The sequence below is a fragment of the Neltuma alba genome, unplaced genomic scaffold (assembly GCF_004799145.2).
Source record: "Neltuma alba isolate B1F8T4 unplaced genomic scaffold, ASM479914v2 tig00003318_pilon, whole genome shotgun sequence".
NCBI classification, from domain to species: Eukaryota; Viridiplantae; Streptophyta; class Magnoliopsida; order Fabales; family Fabaceae; genus Neltuma; species Neltuma alba.
Genome location: NW_021633235.1, coordinates 1 through 19713, shown reverse-complemented (window position 1 = coordinate 19713; position 19713 = coordinate 1). Strand labels below are relative to the sequence as shown.

At 35.4% G+C, this 19713-nt stretch overlaps 4 protein-coding genes across 4 annotated transcripts; all 4 read right to left on the bottom strand.

Moving 5' to 3' along the window:
• Positions 1 to 1512: 1512 nt before the first annotated feature.
• LOC114741204 (ankyrin repeat-containing protein At2g01680-like) lies at positions 1513 to 4488 on the bottom strand. The gene is made up of 3 exons (XM_028929457.1): positions 4031 to 4488; positions 3102 to 3511; positions 1513 to 2732 (listed from the first exon to the last, which is right to left on the bottom strand). The coding sequence occupies exons 1-3, from the start codon at positions 4338 to 4340 to the stop codon at positions 1857 to 1859; spliced, it is 1596 nt and encodes a 531-aa protein (XP_028785290.1). The 5' UTR covers positions 4341 to 4488; the 3' UTR covers positions 1513 to 1856.
• Positions 4489 to 6389: 1901 nt separating this feature from the next.
• On the bottom strand, positions 6390 to 11170 carry LOC114741205 (ubiquitin fusion degradation protein 1 homolog). Its single transcript, XM_028929458.1, has 10 exons — positions 11079 to 11170; positions 10386 to 10440; positions 9968 to 10045; positions 9334 to 9358; positions 9210 to 9242; positions 8966 to 9087; positions 8731 to 8861; positions 7822 to 8045; positions 7069 to 7319; positions 6390 to 6807 (listed from the first exon to the last, which is right to left on the bottom strand). Exons 2-10 carry the CDS (start codon positions 10386 to 10388, stop codon positions 6718 to 6720), a joined length of 957 nt encoding a protein of 318 aa, XP_028785291.1. The 5' UTR covers positions 10389 to 10440; positions 11079 to 11170; the 3' UTR covers positions 6390 to 6717.
• Positions 11171 to 12841: 1671 nt separating this feature from the next.
• Positions 12842 to 16428, bottom strand: LOC114741203 (NADH dehydrogenase [ubiquinone] iron-sulfur protein 8-B, mitochondrial). The gene is made up of 9 exons (XM_028929456.1): positions 16351 to 16428; positions 15290 to 15368; positions 14773 to 14851; positions 14563 to 14616; positions 14384 to 14475; positions 14194 to 14307; positions 13600 to 13667; positions 13341 to 13452; positions 12842 to 13226 (listed from the first exon to the last, which is right to left on the bottom strand). Exons 2-9 carry the CDS (start codon positions 15341 to 15343, stop codon positions 13131 to 13133), a joined length of 669 nt encoding a protein of 222 aa, XP_028785289.1. The 5' UTR covers positions 15344 to 15368; positions 16351 to 16428; the 3' UTR covers positions 12842 to 13130.
• Positions 16429 to 17678: 1250 nt separating this feature from the next.
• LOC114741211 (B3 domain-containing protein REM19-like) lies at positions 17679 to 19095 on the bottom strand. Its single transcript, XM_028929464.1, has 3 exons — positions 18880 to 19095; positions 18521 to 18705; positions 17679 to 18401 (listed from the first exon to the last, which is right to left on the bottom strand). The coding sequence occupies exons 1-3, from the start codon at positions 19037 to 19039 to the stop codon at positions 18132 to 18134; spliced, it is 615 nt and encodes a 204-aa protein (XP_028785297.1). The 5' UTR covers positions 19040 to 19095; the 3' UTR covers positions 17679 to 18131.
• Between the last annotated feature and the right edge of the window lie 618 nt (positions 19096 to 19713).

Below are 19713 nucleotides of genomic sequence, written 5' to 3'. Positions count from 1 at the left end.
AAAGATAAAGTGAATCGGAGTCTTATAATTAGGATCAAAATAAAAATCAAACAAGGTATTATATTAAGAACCGGAGGTAGTATTTTTTAAAATTAAAAAATCATATTAAAATTTTATATAAAGTTAAAACGATTATAAATATATATATTAAAGAAAAACAGTCCCTCTAAGTTTCTGTTTTCATTAATTTGCTTTTGCCGTTGCAGCCGCAGGAAAAATCACCATCGCTTCTGATGGCTTGCTAATCTATATGTTCCGTTCCATTAATTGAAAATTTTGGGGGAAAAAACAACTAAGAAGGGAATAGAAGCCAAGTTGCATATTGCCATCATGTCGGAGTCAGCAGAAAATTCCTTCCGATGTTTCAGTTTGATAAATTTACTCCTAAATCGTTGTCACCAACAGCCGCCCATGAGATGTAGAGGTGCGACTAAACATTTTTTATTCTGTGTTGGGGCTCATCCCATGATTTATCATCATTAATCAATCGTAAGAAAAATGACGACGCTAACTTGGCGCCCCTTGGGTGCTTCTCTATGGTTGGTTACTTAAAATGTGAGAAGCATAATTATCCTACGGTGAACTTTCTTATAGTTTTAGACATAGAATTGCGTGTTGTTGTTGCATTATGAGATGAAAAGCACTCAGTATTTTGGCCTTCTCAGACGACTAGGAAGACACCAAAAGACGATATGCATAACAGCTCATTATCACCACCAAAGGAAGAATATACCTTTTCCCTTATCCAACTCTTTACTCTTAGAAAAGGGTAAATGAACTCATTTGTTAACATAATCTTACCAATTTTTTATTCAGTCAATTGTCTGTTAATATTTTAAGAAGAAACGATCTTATCTAAAGATAAATGAAAAAGAAATAAAGAAGAGACAAGAGAGTTTATATGCATCTTTTTGTCATTTGCACATTTGTAAGTACTTTTTGAATTTTATCGCAGGTTCCTAGAATTTAATTATCTAAACCTTTTCTTCATATTCCCCTCCCAAAAAAAATTAAATTCATTAAAAAAATTTTAACAATCTTCACTATTATTTCCGGTCCTTAATATAAAACCTCGTTTGACTTTTATTTTGGTCTTAATTATAAAACCCAATCCACTTTGTCTCTCATATTTGTTCATTTTTTCCTAAGGTAATCCCTCTAATAATGGTAGTTCTAGCCAATAAACTTGATTAGTAAGAATATTTTAGGAAAGACAACACCTACTTATGACAAATAACTAACTTAACTTATTTTCTTAATCTCCTCAAATTAATCAATCAGCTCTTATAATTAGGACCGGAGGTAGTATTTCTTAAAATTTAATAACTTTCCAACTTTACTCCTATTTAATGTATATTCTATACTTAGCTTGTTCCCATGAATAATAAATAAAGAGTTTAATTGTATATTTATATGTTTAAATTAATAATGTGATTTATAAATAGGACATAAAACACTCTTAGGATTAGAGTGATGCATGTTAAAGTTTTGTTTAAAATGACACTGATTATGTTAAGCTCTGAGAACTTTTTCTTTCACATGAGATCATATCTACCAACAGCATACGCATCGGACAACCTTTTCATTCTTTCATATACAGAAACCTAAATTCAAGTCCTGATCTTCAACACTGATGATGAATAAAACACACCGAACTTCCTACTAAATAACAAAGGGAAATTAAATATGGACAGACACGTAAAACTGCTCAACATAGATCCTCCAAAAAGTGCATGCTTTCATGTTCTATACCTAGGGATCTCTCGTGACTAATTTCACATGAAAAAATTCGAAGCGGCAAGATGAGTTCCAGTTCTAAGGCAGAAACAGGGCTGTTCTGTGATGAACCATTTGGTCTAAAGAGCACAGATCTTCTCCATGTCAGAATCATATCGCTCCAAATCAGATATCTTTGCAGAGTAAGACCATGATAAAGACTTGCTTCCACTTGCTCTCTTGATGCGTCTACGTGAACCGCTGCAGAAATTAATTCCAAAATGTTGTCTAAACACAAAGTAACACAAGCTTGCTAGGGTCCCAACTAGAACTGGTGCACCAAAAATAGTTATGGTAATAGCCATCCATGTTTGATCTCCAACAACAACAAAAGTTATTGCAAGAAAAGCCCCACAAGTACACGTACATGCAGCCCACATCATCTTGTTCACCACTGAAACGACCTGCTTTTGAGCCCCAGTGTCCCATGCTACCAAAGTGATCTGAACTACAACAACAGCTAGAGAAATGAAGAGAGATGTAGCGTTTAGAAGAAAAAAAGATCTGAAAGCAACCTTATCAGCTATGTGAGCCTTCCCTGACTCGGCTCCATCCTTTATATATTGGCCAGGAAGATTGAAGATAGCCAAGAATCCTATTGAGGCAAAAAGAACAGCAACAACTGTGACAGAATTTATGGTGTTTTGAACTGCTTCTCTATGAAGTTTTTTCAGTTCCTTAGCAATACCAGACACTCTTCTGCGAGTTTTTTCATTTTGTATGAGTTGTGACTGCACTTCATGCTTTATATCACTCACAGTTCTTTTGAGTTCCATAGCTTCATCCACTTTCCCAACATGCCTGGCATACCTGGCACCACAGTCTTCAAGGGCCTCCGTGATTTCCAAAGCTGTAGCTCCATACTGCAGTTTATCTGCCAAATCCAATGCTGTTTCTTGCTGATTATTGATGGCGTTCACATCCATAGCTTTGTAGATGAGCAAAAGGCTTACTATCTGACATACAGAGAACCTTGCGTGAATTGAGGCACACATAAAGAGCAGGAGCAAAACATCATTGCAAGGAAAAATAGTACAGCTCAAGAACAGTTTGGTGATTAATAAATGCATGCAGAGTTTGTTCAAAAACCCACATGTTAAATCTACGTAACCCCTTCCCTATCAGCCAAGACATAAAATATAATCTGAAATCAAAAAAGGGAAAACACAGTAGCATGAAGTAAAGAAGCTACAGCAGGATAATGTAGAGGAGATAGCCCGTCACAGACAATCAATACAACCCTTGGAAAGATTGGACTCATTAATAGAAAAAAGCAAAAATGGTAACAAGCGTGCAACTCAGATTCAATGGAATGTGAAATTGACCTGTGAACGGCCTTTGCGTGTAGCTATGTGTAGAGCTGTATTACCCTTCTTATCACGTTCATTCAGAATAGTGGCATCAGCTTGCAATATCTCCTCCACCATTAAAGGACTCTGTCCTTTTACAGCCATATGCAGGGCAGTTTGACCTTTCTTATCTTTGATGCAGACAATTGTTGGATCTCGTTCAATAAGTTCTTTCACAATCCGAAGGAGGCCGTACCTAGCAGCGTTGTGCAGAGCAGTTTTTCCATTTTTCCTAACAATCATCATTGAACTGACATCAACATCCAAGATAGCATTCACCACGTCTAAATGGTCTTGAACAGCAGCTGAATACAAGGGGCTAGTGTTTGAGGAGTCACATAACTCACAAACTTCAGGCCAAGTACGCAAAAACTCCCTCACAATACCTGGAAAAAGATTGACAACTTTTGTGTATCATAATCGAAATCCTCGATTATCACCAACATTGCAGTAACAATTATCAAATCTGTTTTATGTATTCTTATAAAATTTGGCGTACAAACTGCAACTAACCTAGTATTATAATAACTTATATATGAGAGTCATTTTGTAAGTAATGTTAACTTAAGATCATCAAATGCATGGCATTCATCACTGTCACTTGAGCATTTCGGGAAGAAAATTATGAAAGAGAAGAAATAACATCAAAGAAGACACATCCTTGATTATTCAAGACTCAAGTAGACAAATTGCATGGTTAACCTTAAATGTCAAACGAATTAACCAACATTAAGAAACATTAAATATTGAATTATGAAAGTTAAGTCAATGCCCTCGGCAAGCCGTCTAATCCATTAATATTTTCATGTTGCCATTTAATATAGCTCAATAAGCCATCACAAAGGATTTGACACTTATGAGAACCAAAAGGACACAAACAACACACACACGCAAAAGAGGAATACCCAGATGGCCACGTTTTGCTGCTACGTGAAACGCGTTCATATCAGACTTGGACCTCATCTTCACCACTTCCAAGTCACAAAGCTTGAGTAAGTAGCTGAACACCTCGCAGAGATTATGCTCTGCAGCGATGTACAAAGGCGTCTCACCAGCATCGTTCTGTAGGCACATGAGATCAGACACCGAGAACCCATCTAAAGATTCTTCCTTTTTCAGCTGGTCAAGGATATGCGTGAGCCCATCAAGGTCCCCCGATCGAACAATAGAGAAAACAGATTGGTCTGTTATGAAGCGCAGATCCTTGGAGTCCATGAAGCAAATTTAAGTGGTCTCCTTCTAATAAAACGGCAAAAAGGGAGATGGGATTTGTAACTTATGCATAGGGTTACTTGCAGATGAAGTCTCGCTTAACTTCTTTCATTCTGTGAAACGTTGTTCTTTGGTCCAGCCCAGAAGGGAAGCAACTGCGCGTGGAAAGAAATTTAACTGTTGTTTAATTTAACGAGAGGAGAGTCGAGCACCGAATCGTGCTCTTCCAATTTGTACTATTTTCTTCGGTGGGGTCTGCTCGCAAAGAAAGTCGTGTTGTTCAAGATATTGACTTGTAGAAAGGATTGTTTCTTGTAGCAAATATCATATATTTACATTATTGTGAATTTTATTGTTAATATATCAACATATACTTATAGTTGATAGTTGTTATTCCCCATAAGTCCCAAATAATTTATCAAATATAAAATAAAAGAATTTTTTTGGGGCAAAATATAAACTTCTAGTTAAATTCAAATTTGGTACTACCTCCGGTTATAATTATAAAAACCAATTGATTAATTTGAAGAGATTAAAGAAGTAAGTTGAGTTAGTTATTTGTCTTAAATAGGTGTTGTCTTTCTTAAAATATCCTTGTTAATCAAGTGTATTGACTAAAATTATCATTATTAGAAGGGCTACTTTAAAAAAAATATATAAATATGAGAGACAAAGTGAATTAGGGTTTTATATTTAGGATCAAAATAAAATCAAATAAAGTTTTATATTAAAAACCTGAGGTGAGGTAGTACTTTTTTAATTTGTATAGCAAAAATGACCCAAAAAAATCACTGAAATAGTAAAATTGCAAATGAAGACCCATAACAATATTCGTACGAGTTTTAACAACAATATTTACAAATCGATCCCTCCCTGTGTGTAATTTTTTTATTTTCATGGTCTTTTTTTGCCATTTTCTCATTTGTATGCATATCTTTGTGAGGAAAAAAAATTTCAACCTCAGCTTCCTTTCATAATCCACATTTTTGAACACGTGACTTCTAATTCAAAATGGTTACAAAATGAATGTAGCATCTGGAAATTTTTTATTGGCTTATTAGTCATTTTTTATTGTAAAATACCTTTAAAAAGTTTTATGGGATCGTATTTCAAAATTGACGGATCGACCTGTAGAAAATGAATCAATGCGAACTCTATCGTGAGTATTGAATAATAATCAATATAAATAATCCATCATAAAAAGAAAAAGAGTTTGCCTTTTAAAGCATTTGAGTTAGCTAACCATTTTGTCACTTCATAATAGTACGCAGTTACCACAATAAATCAAAAATTGTTATCATATAAACTAAACACATTTTTTGGACCCCAAAAAAAAAAACTAAACACATTTTCCCAAATATTACGCTAAGCATAAGAAATAAAACTTATTATTTATAACATCTAAATAATATATTTTATAATTTTTATTAGTGTTCGTGTGGTGTGTCAATATTTATAGTAATTTATACCAATATACAGTATGAAACAAATTAAATAGCTCACAAATAATTGATAGACTAAAGTATAAATTTAGTCTTTTAACTTTACAAGTCTTTTAACTTTAAAAAATATTTATTTGATTGTTTAACCTTAAAATCATTAAGATTCAATATATTTTTTGTAACAATTATGAATGTTTTAAAAATTAAACTTGATATGTTAGTTTTTGAAAATATCTTATTAACATTTAAGATCTTAATATCATTATTTTTAAAAAAAAATTTAAAGTTAAAAGACAAAAAAGATACTTTTAAAATCAGGAAACTAAATTAAAACCTTATACAAAGTTAAAAGATGAAAAATACACTTTAACCTAATTAATAAAATGGAACTCATTATTAACAAGTCAAAACCCATTTCCCCAGCCACATACAAGACCCTCCCAACTCACGTAATTTGACACATAAATATATCTATTATTAATCAAACCATATCACCAATATCTGCAGAAAGTTTATTTCTGTATCGCTTTTTTGGGATATCACATTAAGAGAATGTTTGAATGAACTTTTTAAAGATAATTTTATAATATACGAGATAAATCTGTTAGAATTGTAGGGAGTTGCCAAAGTTCCCAGTCTTCACGACATTTGAGAGCGGAAACGCAATCTTCACCTCTCACCAATCAATGTGAGAAAAGCAGCAGTGGGCAGCTTAGTGCGACCCAACACAACATGAACCATTCTTTAAAGCTTAGCTTAAAGACTCGTCAAGCGTTTCACAAGCAGGCCAGCTTCTAAGTCTCTTGTGGCATCCTAAGGTCCTATCCTTTAATTAATTACACAAGAAACAATAAATAGTTCTGCTATATCCTTTGCTCCCCACAGCATCCAATGAAATAAATGACTGTAAAATGTTAAATTCATATCATATATATTCATCAGCCTCGGAGGGAATACTTTTTCCCCGTAAAAGGCTGAAATTTTGGTTCTTCTTTCTGTTGAGATGGCTCCTGTTTCGCCTCTTTTTCCTGCTTAGTACAGAAGATGAAGAATTTAGCAGTCTGTTGATCCAGAGAAACTTGGGTGTAACTGAATTACGAAACCAAGCCAAATTATTAAGGGAGCTAAGTGAGGCCCTATTGAGATATGCCTGACATACTAACATGTCTCTTCATGATTGTTTAGAATCGTTTATAAGACAGGGTCTATATAACAATTTTTCTGGTTGATTACCAAAACGTAACTACCATCAGCAAATGATTTGCACTAATGCGAAGAACCTAAGTTACCTTTCCAGTGTCTTTAGATCGGTTGGCATTTGACCCAAACACAAGCTTCTTCTGAGATTGACCAGCATTGCTCTGGGAACTAGACGCTGCAGAAGCCAGTGGACTTCCAGTTCGAACCTCAGGTCTCCCATCCTTAGAACCCGAAGAAGAGTCTGAAGAAAGTGGATTCTTTGAGGGTTTTCCATCCAAGCGTCTCCCAGTTCCAGTAAATGGGTTGAATTTAGGCTCGGTTTCAGCCGGGGCATCCTCAACTATAAGGAGAAATAAATGGTTCTCAAATCTTCAACAAGATAGCAAATATTGCATGGCCTCATGGGGTATTACTACACATAGGTGATTCAATAGATGATTCAATTCGTCTCAGGCTAAAAAAGGAAAAATCAATTTTCACTTCAGCAATAGAATTAACAACTTGCAAACAGATGGTCAGCGGTCCCATGCATAAAAAATGAATAATTTCTCTATGCCCTTCTCCCAATACAACTCAAGCCTACAGCACTTGAGTAACGGACAGATAGATATATCAACCCTAATATACCATATAAAAGATATTCCTTATTTTAAAACGTGTAAATTATTTGCAATTTACAGAATCATTCATTTTACAAGCTTCTAAACTTGTTTAAGAGAAAATAACAGTTCCAAAATGAGACAGCCAAAAGAAAACAAATACAAATACTGAGGAGGAATCCATCCCATGAGAAACGGGGGTGATTAAGGTAGAAACAAACATTAAACAGAACAATATGGTACCTTTGTCTGATGCCTTGCTTGCAGAACGTGGTGCAGTGGGCTTCTCAGGTTCCTTGTAATCCAAGGGAGGAGCAAAGTCAACCTCACAGTCTGTCTCAATGATGCTTATTGCATCGGCAGGCTTGGTTTCTATAATATCTATGTAATATTTTTTGTTGTTGTATGCCACCATGATGCTATCTCCAGCAGTCAAGCAGGAAAAATTTCTCAAAGTTGTCTCCAGGCTGCATGGCAAAATACAGTCAAATAAAAAACAAAGTGTAAAAAAAAAAAAATAAAATAAAAAGGATAACGGCGTACCAAATAATATTACAAACTCCAGTCCGTTTCAATTTTAAAAGAACAGTTAATACTAAGAAACAGAATAGCATCATTAACGTCTAAGAGGACAATACAAAAGGACAATGCCTGAACTGAAAGCTTCAAAGCCCATTTTTATTTCATACAAAAAACAACAAAAAAAAGGACGGTAGAAGCCAACAACAGGAAGAAGCAAGATAATGAGGTAATTAGTATGAAGTAAAGATGTTGCAAGGAAGGAAACGGCTGCCTGGTAAGCTTTCTTAGAGATGTGGGAAAGACGAGGTAGCAACATAGTAGGTGAGAGTGTCGGGCTGTATGTATTGTCAAATAAAAGCTACTTCATCTCTCAGTAAACTATCATCAAACTATTGGTATACCAAGTTTTGGTTAGTTTCAGATGCGGTTTTCAAATTTTAAAATCCACCAACTAGTGCAAATTAAATTAAATGAAAAACCAAAGGTGTATGATGGATGGCGACTTGAAAAGTGAACCAAGGCACGAAAAGCATGTGTTGCACTTACTTCAAACAGCGTGGATATGTCTTTCAAAGATAATATGAATGGACACATATGACTAATCTCATAACCGCATATATAGCAACTCACATAGCTTTCGGATTGGAAATATCCAAGAAATCCTTCGTGTGGGGTTGTAACTTAACATATGTACCCTTTGGAAGTGTCACATTCTTCACTCTAACAATGTCTCCCTCTTGTAAAAGCATGTTCTCCATCATCTGCATCAAAAAAATCAAGGAGTAGTGCACAACAAAATAGAACCTCAGAGAACCATACTAGCTATAACAAGCATATCCTCAAACAATTACTTTTAAAAGCCTACCCAGTATGGCATATAAATCATGCCTTCCTCTGCAATGAATTCCAAAACCCCACAATGAGAAACTCGCTCAGCAGCATCATTCCGAAGTTCAAACAACATTGGATAATCAATATGCAAAGATGCTGCAAGATAAATTCAACATTAGCCCCCTTTCCACATCAAGTAGATGCCCCAAAAAGAAAAAGAACAGGATGAGCAGACAACATATGACAAAATTGAAGAAGATCAAATTGAAACAACAAACCTAGACGGTCAAGGGCTGAAGGAGGCATTATAACTGAAGTACAAAAAGAAATAAATTGACTTTAGCAGGAAGAAAACAATGAGATAATCCAAAAACTAGAAATTCCATGAACATAGAAACTTACTTTTGTCACCACTCTCAATTTGGGGCTGCAAGATTAATGAAGACAGAATGAAAGTAATTAGCCTCTACTTTATTCAAGTAGCACTAGGTTTTAAGAAAACTGCGACTTTTTCATATTAGCTATTATAGATTAATAATGACATTACAAGCTAATATCATCAGGCTTTTCTTTGTTCAAATTTGGTCTATTGTTTTTCAACCTTCCACTTTACCAATGCCCCTCCAAGTCTTTACTTCCAACCATGATGTTCGGCATAAGCATGCATGAATGAGAGGGAATGGTTGGGTTTTATATCAAGATGTCTTAGGGCTTGCTTGATGACTGCGCCTACCACTTCATTTCACCATATTAAATCTAAAATTATGTTCCCAATAACGCCAAACCTTTGACATCCACCCAAACCTTTGACATCTACCCAAAAGGTAAATGCTTCATTTTTGAACTTTTTATTTATGCCCACCAGAGTTCAAAGTGAATTTTGATTTAAGCTCATCAGAAGCAATATATTCAACACATTTGACACTGCCAAAATTGGAGCCGGAACTCAAGATTATCAACTGATTAAATACAAAGATTGCACATGGAACTCGAGAATATCAACTGATTAAATACCAAGATTACAAATAACGCTGACCTTTTCGATGAAAGATGCAGGGTAACATCGATATGTCTGCTCAAACGATGTCCCATGATAACCATATCCCTCAAAAAACTGCAAAGTTTACAAGTAATGAATAAGACTGAATGGATATGTTAACACAGATAATAGCACTTGTCAAGAGAGATTTTGCAAGGAAATGATGCCTAATCAGTAATATTGAAGTAATTGATATTAAGAAGTTGCGGAATAAAATGGCCCAAGACATGCGATGAGAAAAATGACTTTTCTGTTACTGATCCATCTGTCTGTTTTGATGGGGAAACCAATATTGAAGTAAGTACGCTGGTGTCCCCTGACTTTTGACTTATCTCAAGCTTTGCTTGCCCTTTCACCCCCAAAAAATAATAAGAGTAATAAATGACTTCTCTGAAACGAATATCAACCACTATACCATCTTTAATTATATAGAGATACTTTCACAGCAGTTGATCAAGCGTCCAAGCACCCTGAAAGAGGAAATAACAACGTGGCTCAAGTACCAAGGATAGCTCACAAAAATTGACAAGCCAGTTGTATGAATGTGACTGAGCAGAAGGCAAGTTAACTGACAAACAGTACCGAAGGGCAACAAAAAGTTCTTCAACTTATACAGAGAGGAAAATAGTTAACATGAATTTATTTATACTTAAAAAGTAATCTTCACTGAATTTCTAAATCCGAACCAACGAAATCAAAACTGAAAGACGAAACCTAATGCCAATTATTACTACAAGAACACGACAAAGACTGAAAGACGAAACCTAATGCCAATTATTACTACAAGAACACGACAAAGATTATAATAAATCTTGTGATACTAACACTAATCATGCTCTTATTTAGAAGGAAGAGACAGGAATCAAGTAAACCCACTTTGACAGTCCACCAAAGCGTCATTTCCGCTGCCAAAATCAAGGAGAGGCAATAGCCACAAAAGAACTGACCAGACATTAAAAAAAAATTGAACTTTGAAATTATATTGGGGGTCCTCTGCTCTCCAGACAACAAAACCAGTGACAAAATGGCGCACAAACTACGAAACTATAGGGAACTAACACGATCAAAAATCAGATATGAAACAGAATAGCGGGAACCGTAACATTACCCCAAATTTGGAATTTGGAGGGGGAAGTTGTGATGTTTGATCTGGGAAGGGACAGAATTGGATTGCGTCTGTATTTGTTGCCCCGTAGCAGTCTGCAACGAAGAGGTCGATAGCTGAAACAGCAAGAAAACCAGATGCTCTCGTTACCCGCCACGTATACCAGATGTTTGGGCTTCTCATTGAATCGGGCCAATGATTTGGGCCTCTTCATATAAATTTTTTTGGGCCCATGGCCTCTTCATTTATATAATGCACACAACCAGTTCCATCAGACTTGTTACCAAAAAATTGTACCAAAAAAAAGAATTGTTACCAAAAAACCAATGGGGGTTGGTCCAAGTAGTAAGCAGCTTGATATCGCTTAAGCGAGGTCTCAAATTCGAGCCTCAGCATATGCAGAAATCCCTATTAGGAGACTCACCCATCATAGTCAGGTGCGCGACGCGGGTTGAATCCAAATGTAGTCGGACCAAAGCTCCGGTGGACTAGATGGGCAACCAAAAAAAAAAAAAGAATTGTTACCAAAAAAAAAGGTTCCATCAGAATTAGGCAAAAATTGTCACCTCATGGATGCTGACAAGGATAATGATTATCACGGTAACTGGTAAGGCTAGAAAGGAAGACGACATGGTTGTGAAGACGACATGGCCAGTGAATTGAATAATGACTAGGACATCAATGCTAGGATACGCAACATGGCTAATGACGTGGATTATGACTAGGCCAAAAATGATGACCTGTTTGTTGATTGGGATGAATACCCGAATACTTACTATGACATGGTCACTGAGTTGGGTGATGACTAGGACACATGATGATGTGCTCCATGACCCTGTGCTATGTGCCTGTTAACAAAGACATGATTGATGATCTAATCAATGACATGGTTGCTAAAATAGACGATGATGCAACGTCGGTGAAGAAAGCAAGAGTTTGATTCTATGTTAAACCATACGGTCATTTCAAGGGGTTTATTTCTCAGTTTCTTTAACAGGTCTTAAAGATGAGACTTACCATTACGAAATTCACTAATTAAAATTTAGTAATTACTTTTGATCCGTGTACTGTACCCATTCCTCTTAAATTTGTCTCAATTATTGATTCAATCTCTAAAATTTAGTTTTTATCAAAATTTCTAAAGTCATAATCATCATATCTTAGGGTTTGAAGACATAATTTTAAATATGTGGTGAAACTACGAACTCAAGGATAACAACCTCTTCATGAATAGCCACAAAAAAAAAAAATTGCTCGCATGATAGGGGCAAATGAACATATGAAATTTTGCACGAAACCTTCAAAATTTGATTGATAAAAATTACATTTCAATGACTAAACTGATTATGGAAACAAAATGGAGGAATCAAAAGTTTAATTATCCCATTTGTTAAAATCAGCAGAATTTGCAATTTTCAAAAAATAGACGCATCCCAGCAATGGAGCCTGACTTTCTTGCAGCAAGGTTTTATTGCCACAAAAAAACCAAGAACTCTGATCATAATGCCAAATTCACAGCTGTTTGTGATTACTTGATTTTACAAAGGACATTATGAAGAAGAAAAAATCGACCCATTCGCTGGTTTTCCTTCAGAAAGAAATTGACCATCTCTAAACTTACTCATCTTAACTCAATGCCTTGTCCTTCTCTATGAGACTATAACTTACCATGCATATCGAGCAGCACAATGGTCGGCATACAACGGCAATAACAAAGCAAATGGCTAGTAATAGTAAGTGCTCTTACACATCCTGAGTGGTAGTGCTTGCAGGGATCAATGAAACTTGAGCAATCAGTGGCTACATCGGTTTATTAGATTTCTTAATTCCCAACTGCATAAGGGAAATCTTATCGCCTGTTCAAAATTTCATAGAGGTCCGTCTCGGAACAATTGTACATAAACTAGCAACGGAACGGCAGATCTAATTCAATAACAAGCTACTGCAGCAACACAGAATACATGTAAGTTTTCCAGACCATCCCCAGATCCTTTATTTCTCAATACTTTTTAGTTAATATGGAACGATCATTAAAGGAACAACACAACAGAGCAATCAGCGATACAGGCTTTCAGATCTCAGGTTCTCTGCAATCTCAGTTTCCCATCGGTCCCCGTTCTCAAGTAGCTTCTCTTTGTCATATAGAAGTTCCTATAAATAGTTAAACATGAAAAAATAATGAATGAGGGAAGAAAGAAAAATAATCCCATGCAGTATGCTATCAGACAGCAGTTAGAAAAATCAGAATGAAAGGGGTGAAGAAACCTCGTGAGTTTCCGTAGCAAATTCAAAGTTTGGCCCTTCAACAATGGCATCAACGGGGCATGCCTCTTGACAAAATCCGCAGTAGATGCACTTCGTCATGTCAATATCATACCTGAAAAACTTGACAATTCAGAGAGGGCAGAAAAAGGGCTAGAGGGAGAGGAGGGGTGGTTTCTTTCTTTCTGTTTTTCCCCTGGTGGTGTGTGTGTGTGTGTGCGTGTGTTTGGGAGGGGTGGGGGAGGCAGGGAAGGTCTTTCACCTTGTTGTCCTACGGCTGCCATCTTCTCTCTCCTCAGCTTCAATTGTGATTGCTTGTGCCGGACATATCTGATAAAATTACATTCTGTAAGTTATACAAAGATTTTACAGCAGCCAAGCCAGTATAAAGGAGTAAGGATACAATAGTACCATATACTATTAAAGACAGACTTGAAGGAAAGACACATTAAATTAAAGTTAATATCATGTTATAGAAGAATATACATATTCGATAAAATAAGCACTTAAACTTTTTGACAAAATGTACAGACTTGTCGTCAATATATAACAAACAGCAAAGATTTCCAGAGACACCATGTGAGACCTAGTGACTTATTCTTTTGGATAGTACAGACCTCAGGTCTTGTTTGATCAAGACCCTTGTTGACCAGACTTTCCTTTACAAGCCTTTATCTCTTTTTAACAGCATCAACAAAATAACCATGCACTACATAGCAATCATATCCGTGTGGTCCAGTTTTAAAGAAAAAGCAGGGAAGAAAACAGTCATACAATATATGCTATTTTGCTGATATGCACTTCAAAGGACCATTGTCAAACTCAAAATTATTGCTCTAAATTTTCAAAAGCTTACAGCTTCACAGAGCTTGCAAGCAATGCATCGTTCCTCTCCAGAAGGATATCGTCGGAGTGCATGTTCACCACGGAAACGAGGGCTCAATGGGCCCTTCTCGAATGGATAATTTATCTGCATTATGAAATTATGATTGTAATTACATCCCACACAACATCTTTGACAGAGAATGACTTTAGAAGACACTTACAGTAACTTTTTTCTCAAAGAAGTATTTCAGTGTCAGACTTAAACCTCGAACCATTTCAGTGAGAAATAGTGTGTTGATGCTGCGTTCAAAGACTGCCATTGACGTCAACAATCATTCACTTATGTGACAGTAAAAAAAAGAAAACTAAAACTGAGAACACAGGGCTTTCAAATAATTACTAGAACTCCAATCCTTGGATATTTCCTTCGCAAGTTGCTCTCTTTCTTCATCATCTGCAATTTTTGCACCAGAAGGTTAAGTTTATGGATCACGCAGTGTTTGCAAATTTACACAAGAGTAGCAGATGTAAACTGACAATCACAATGAAAAACTGTTTCTATGAGAATGCATAAATCATTTGCACATGCATGAATAGGATAATGACAAACCTTTTTTGGTAGAGTATGAATGAGCACTTAATTGCAAGCCATAATTTTGGGGACCTTGCAACCCTTGACCTGCCACAGCCTAAACATGAAGAATAAAAATGATGAATGCATGTTAAATATTAGTAGCCTACAAGAACAACAATTCATATATTTAGAAGCATCAACCATAACAATGATTCATTAAGTCAGAATGGCCATATAAAGGGATTAGAACCCAAAAGAAGAAGCAAGAAATTTGCCCATACTTTGGGCTCAATGAAAGTAAAGAAGCAAATGATTTTTGCCATCACAAACGTTCCTTCCATGTGAGTGTAAGTGCACTTGCAGTTTTTTTTTTTTGGAGAGGGGGGTGAGTGATTTGGAAATAAAAAATTTTCTAACAACCACAAAATGTGTAAAATATTATAGTTTTAATTTTAGAAATAATAATAAGCTGATTTTCAGCTAGGTTATAAAGAAGATGAGTGCACGATGACAGGCAATTCTTCTTGAATTAGGACACAATTATTTATCTCACCAATTGTCGAGAGCGAAGAGCAAGAAGTGATTTCCGAGCTAACATTGCAGCCATTATGGCAAGGCTGTTGACCGAATTTCTGTGAAATGAAAATGTTCAAGAGTTAAGGATGGCATCAAAGCTCAAGTATAGAGATGCAATTTTTGATATTAACCACAGCAAAAGAAATAAAGGATACAAAATTTCATTTTGGTTTAATTACTCTTAGTCATCATAGTTTTACACCAATTCTACATTAGCAAAAGTATAAGGACTCCTTCCAAATTGTCATGAATTTCCAAAACCCTGATCAACCAAATCGTAATAGTGTGAATCTGCTTGTGTAATTCATAAAACAGCAAATGGATATTCTTAATGCTTCCAACAATTAAGCTAAGCAATAGAAAGCCTCGTTGACTGAATCAATTACAGTAGCCTACACATCCAGAAACCTAATTGAAACCATTTGAACTCATTCACCATACAACAAAGGAGTATATCAATCAGATTCATGCTTTGCAATATGCCTGCCTTGAGAAACTTCATATAAAAGAAAAAAATTAACAATCAACAAATATGACTATAAAACTCCATTACACAAGCTATTCCTCCCTTTCAAACCACATTTCCATTAATAGTTTTTTAAGACAAATAGAAAATGTTCTAAATACATTAGTATATATAGAGAGAGCATAAAAACTGGATGACAGACAGCAATATCTTAAAACATACGATTAAATCCCTGCTGCTATTATAGAAAAAATCAATCATCAATAAACCATTCTTCTCCATTTATGTTGTTCACAGTCCCTAATTACAAAAACCTAACAAACCTAACACATAACATCTACGAACCACAGTCCCGATTCATTGGTCCCCATTAATACTTCGAAACCTAATTCCCCATCGCATGATTCTATCTCCCACTCAGCTTCCTTTTACAATGATTTACATCCCCTGTATCTCCCCTATTTGCATCCTTCTTCGACGGCCTCAGTTTCGCTACCCCTTTGTTCAAACCTCGACTACGAATGAGAAAAAACACAAATTAACACAAAAAGGAAGAGGGGGGGGAGTGTTACCCGCAGCAAAAGCACGGCCAAAACACGGGACGGTGCCCACCGGCGGCGAACGGAGTCCTTGAGTGCGGATCGAGTGCTTGCAAGGACAGACGCTTCCTGTTTGGATCCTAGGAACTGGGAATATTGGAGATTTCAAGCAAAAAAATAAAAGTAGAATAAATCTAATGATTTAGATATTTATATTTATATTACTTTAACTTCACTCATGAAAATTAATTTTCATACGTTAAAGTATGCTTTTAATCTTTTAATTTTATACAAAATTTTATTTTAATTTTTTAATTTTAAAAACTATACTTTTAGTTCTTTAACTCTAAAATTATTAGTCTTAAATAATAATTTTTTATAACAATCATAGTTGTTTTGAATATTAAACCTAATATGTCAACACTTAGTAATATTTTATCAACATTTAGGAGTTCAATATTATCATTTTTTGTTAACAGTTTTAGGGTTGGATGATTAAAAATTTACTTTTTAAAGTTAAAGGATCAAAATAAAACCTTATATAAAATTAAAAGACTAAGAGTATACTTTAGCCATTTTCATATTATTGGATTCCAACTTTAACGGTGTTTCACGTTAATAAAACATAAATTTATATTTAAAAAAATAATGTAAAATTAATATTTTTGCCAAAAACTAAATAATAAACAATATAAAAATAAAAAATATCAAATATTAAATGGCTATAATAGCCTCAGGTCTTCAATATGTTTAAATAAAATAATAAAATACTCAATTTTGTTATTTATAAAATCAACATATAATTTTTTATAGTATGATTCTTTCAAAAAATTACTATGAACACTTCCAACTTTCTAAACGGATCGAGAATTTGCGAAAAAAATCTTAGATTCTCACCGACTCAACTCGATCATTTTTCATAAATATATATATATATATATACACTCTTCCGATTCTTAATATAAGACCTAATTGTTAAGTTAGTTTTGATCCTAAATATAAGACCCATTTATCATATTTAACATTTTTTTTTAAATTATCACAATGAATACTCCCTCAACCATAATCAAATAGAAAAGGGAGAAGAAGGGGTATTAAGAAAGATAATTATGGTGTTTTAGAAAAAACGTGTCACCTTTTTTATAATTAATTAGCTTACCTAACTTCTTTAATCTAATCAAATTAGTTAAACGAACGCAGTATATATTATACAATTGTCCATAACGAACGGATGTTTATTGTATTTGAACTGTGGATGTTGGACTATGGCTAACAAATCCTCGTTCGCGAATCCTGGAGGCGTATTTCCTGCCTCCCATAATTTCCAACGAAACAAAGTACCCCAACTTTGGCTTCTATGATGTCCATAAAGATTAGCTATCATTCATCGTTTATAAGGCAGGTTAAAGAAGTCAGGACAAAAGGCATTAGGGAGAATAAGCTGCTAAATGGATTGAGCTAGTGAACATTTTCTAAAACATGATCCAGGTCCTCAGTTTCACAATCATCATCAACAAAAGTTTACTTGCACAGAACTCGCCATGAAATAACCTATACAAACAAAAAGCAAGTTCATTGTCTTTACTTGCAGAGAACTTGCCATGTAAATTGTTCACATAAAGCTGACAAATGAAACTTCACAGGCCATAGTCTTGTCCTTCCCCAGTTGTATCGTCAGACCAGAATCTCCCTCCTCCTCAGTATGTAGCTTGAGGAAGTAACATGTTACAATCTGCATGACGTTACATGTGTACTAGCCAGAATCATTAGAACAGAATCTCATAGGGGAAGAACGTTGTCATACCTTGGTATTTTCAGTCATATGGATTCCCAGAATTTCCAAAAACATGAACTAGGAAGGAGATGTTAATGGTGTTCGTGAGTTCAAAAACACACACATCACCCACTTCTAAGTTATTGTCTTTTGCAAAACAGGGCCACCCTCTATTGAGGCGGAACTTGTACTGCTTTCCTTCTTCCCTATTGCACTTCACACGCCAAGTTCTACCATCTGAAACCCGCAGAAGAACTGCTCCTTCTTTCTTCTGCTTCAAATACTGATTCACAAAATTTGCCGGTACATTCTGCAATTTTTTTAATTAGGTTAGCAACTAACAACTCAACTTTTCCTTCTTTCTTTTAGCAGAAAATTGTGGGAAAGCTAGATTCAATGCATTTCATTTGCATTTCTCTAGAAACTTACCAAAGAGCTCTTGACATATGCTGGTTGCATGACAATTTTGAAATAGGGATTTTTGGCGGTGAAAGTGTTGACTCTCTGTAAAGCTCTGTCCTTCTCATCCCAAGTCAGTGGTTTCTCCTTTTGTTTTTTAATAGCCAAGGATTTTGGACTTTTTTTAGTGGAAAAATTGCTCCTACCCGCGGTTTCTGCAGAAACGTAAGCATGAGTCTAAGGACAAGACTAACGACAAAACTCACAGACAATTTTTCATGTTTGCTATAAAGAGAGAACACGTTATAGCTCCTTCAAGTGTTGTCCCTGATAGATCATAGTAAATATGACATCATAATGATAGACGACAAGAATAAAACAGGAGCTACCTTCTGATTCAAGCTTGATAAGATTCGGTTCTGCTTTCATGGACAATAGCTTATTCCCATCTGAGTGCATTTTTTTCTGATTAGACGTCCTTTCAGCTTCTTCAGCTCTAATTTTCTTGCAAGGGCGAATAGAAGATGATAATGGCGGTTTTCGGCTCATTACTTTAGGCAGAGGAGGCTTCTCATGCAAGATTTCAACTGAATCAGAATCATCATTAATTTTGTTGGATGTTTCTACGAAGAGGGTAGTCTATTCTAATGCACTCTTGTCAAAAATGTTCACATTAAAGTAACAAGTTCCAGTTCCCTCATATTTGAACACCACCAAATGGCCGTGATCTAAAGAGTAGTATCTGACAACTTCATGCCAACCCTTCTCAAACCAAACCTCACCATTTTCATATTTTGCCCAATGTATTTCCCATTGAGTCCCATCTGGAGGCCTCAGACAAACGGGATTTTTCATGCCACCTCCATATTTTTGTATAAAATTGTCTGGCACTTTCTGAAAAGAATCTGTTGTTAGTATTACAGTATACATATATACACACACCATGAAGCTCAACAACCAGTCAAATGGTTTTATACAGTATTCCCAGCAAGAAGACTGAAATTGTTAGTTATTACTTCCATCAGAGATCGAAATAAGTTGGTGTTCTGTTACCCGAAACAAGGGTCCGAAGCACAAACCTGGAAGAACAATATAGGGATAGATTAAGAAAAATGCTTACAAGCTTTCCTTCTTGAAGAGAATATTCGAGAATGATCTTGAAGAAATGGATAGCCTTGCATGGGTGACATTGAGAAGCCATGGACGATATTGAAGCCGGGAAG

What these genes read in the sequence shown, in the direction of transcription:
- LOC114741204 (XM_028929457.1), bottom strand. Translation starts at nt 4,340, where the DNA reads ATGGACTCCAAGGATCTGCGCTTCATAACAGACCAATCTGTTTTCTCT. An exon ending in AGCAAAACGTGGCCATCTGG is followed by an intron (nt 3,512 to 4,030) that starts GTATTCCTCTTT and finishes ATCTTTTTCCAG; the next exon opens with GTATTGTGAGGGAGTTTTTG. An exon ending in CACGCAAAGGCCGTTCACAG is followed by an intron (nt 2,733 to 3,101) that starts GTCAATTTCACA and finishes TCTGTATGTCAG; the next exon opens with ATAGTAAGCCTTTTGCTCAT.
- LOC114741205 (XM_028929458.1), bottom strand. An exon ending in AATTGAGAGTGGTGACAAAA is followed by an intron (nt 9,243 to 9,333) that starts GTAAGTTTCTAT and finishes TTTGTACTTCAG; the next exon opens with TTATAATGCCTCCTTCAGCC. An exon ending in GATCTAAAGACACTGGAAAG is followed by an intron (nt 6,808 to 7,068) that starts GTAACTTAGGTT and finishes TGTACTAAGCAG; the next exon opens with GAAAAAGAGGCGAAACAGGA.
- LOC114741203 (XM_028929456.1), bottom strand. Translation starts at nt 15,343, where the DNA reads ATGGCTGCAATGTTAGCTCGGAAATCACTTCTTGCTCTTCGCTCTCGA. An exon ending in CTCTTCGCTCTCGACAATTG is followed by an intron (nt 14,852 to 15,289) that starts GTGAGATAAATA and finishes CTTCATGTTTAG; the next exon opens with GCTGTGGCAGGTCAAGGGTT. An exon ending in TTCATACTCTACCAAAAAAG is followed by an intron (nt 14,617 to 14,772) that starts GTTTGTCATTAT and finishes CAAAAATTGCAG; the next exon opens with ATGATGAAGAAAGAGAGCAA.
- LOC114741211 (XM_028929464.1), bottom strand. Translation starts at nt 19,039, where the DNA reads ATGAGCCGAAAACCGCCATTATCATCTTCTATTCGCCCTTGCAAGAAA. An exon ending in TATCAAGCTTGAATCAGAAG is followed by an intron (nt 18,706 to 18,879) that starts GTAGCTCCTGTT and finishes ACGTTTCTGCAG; the next exon opens with AAACCGCGGGTAGGAGCAAT. An exon ending in CATATGTCAAGAGCTCTTTG is followed by an intron (nt 18,402 to 18,520) that starts GTAAGTTTCTAG and finishes AAAAAATTGCAG; the next exon opens with AATGTACCGGCAAATTTTGT.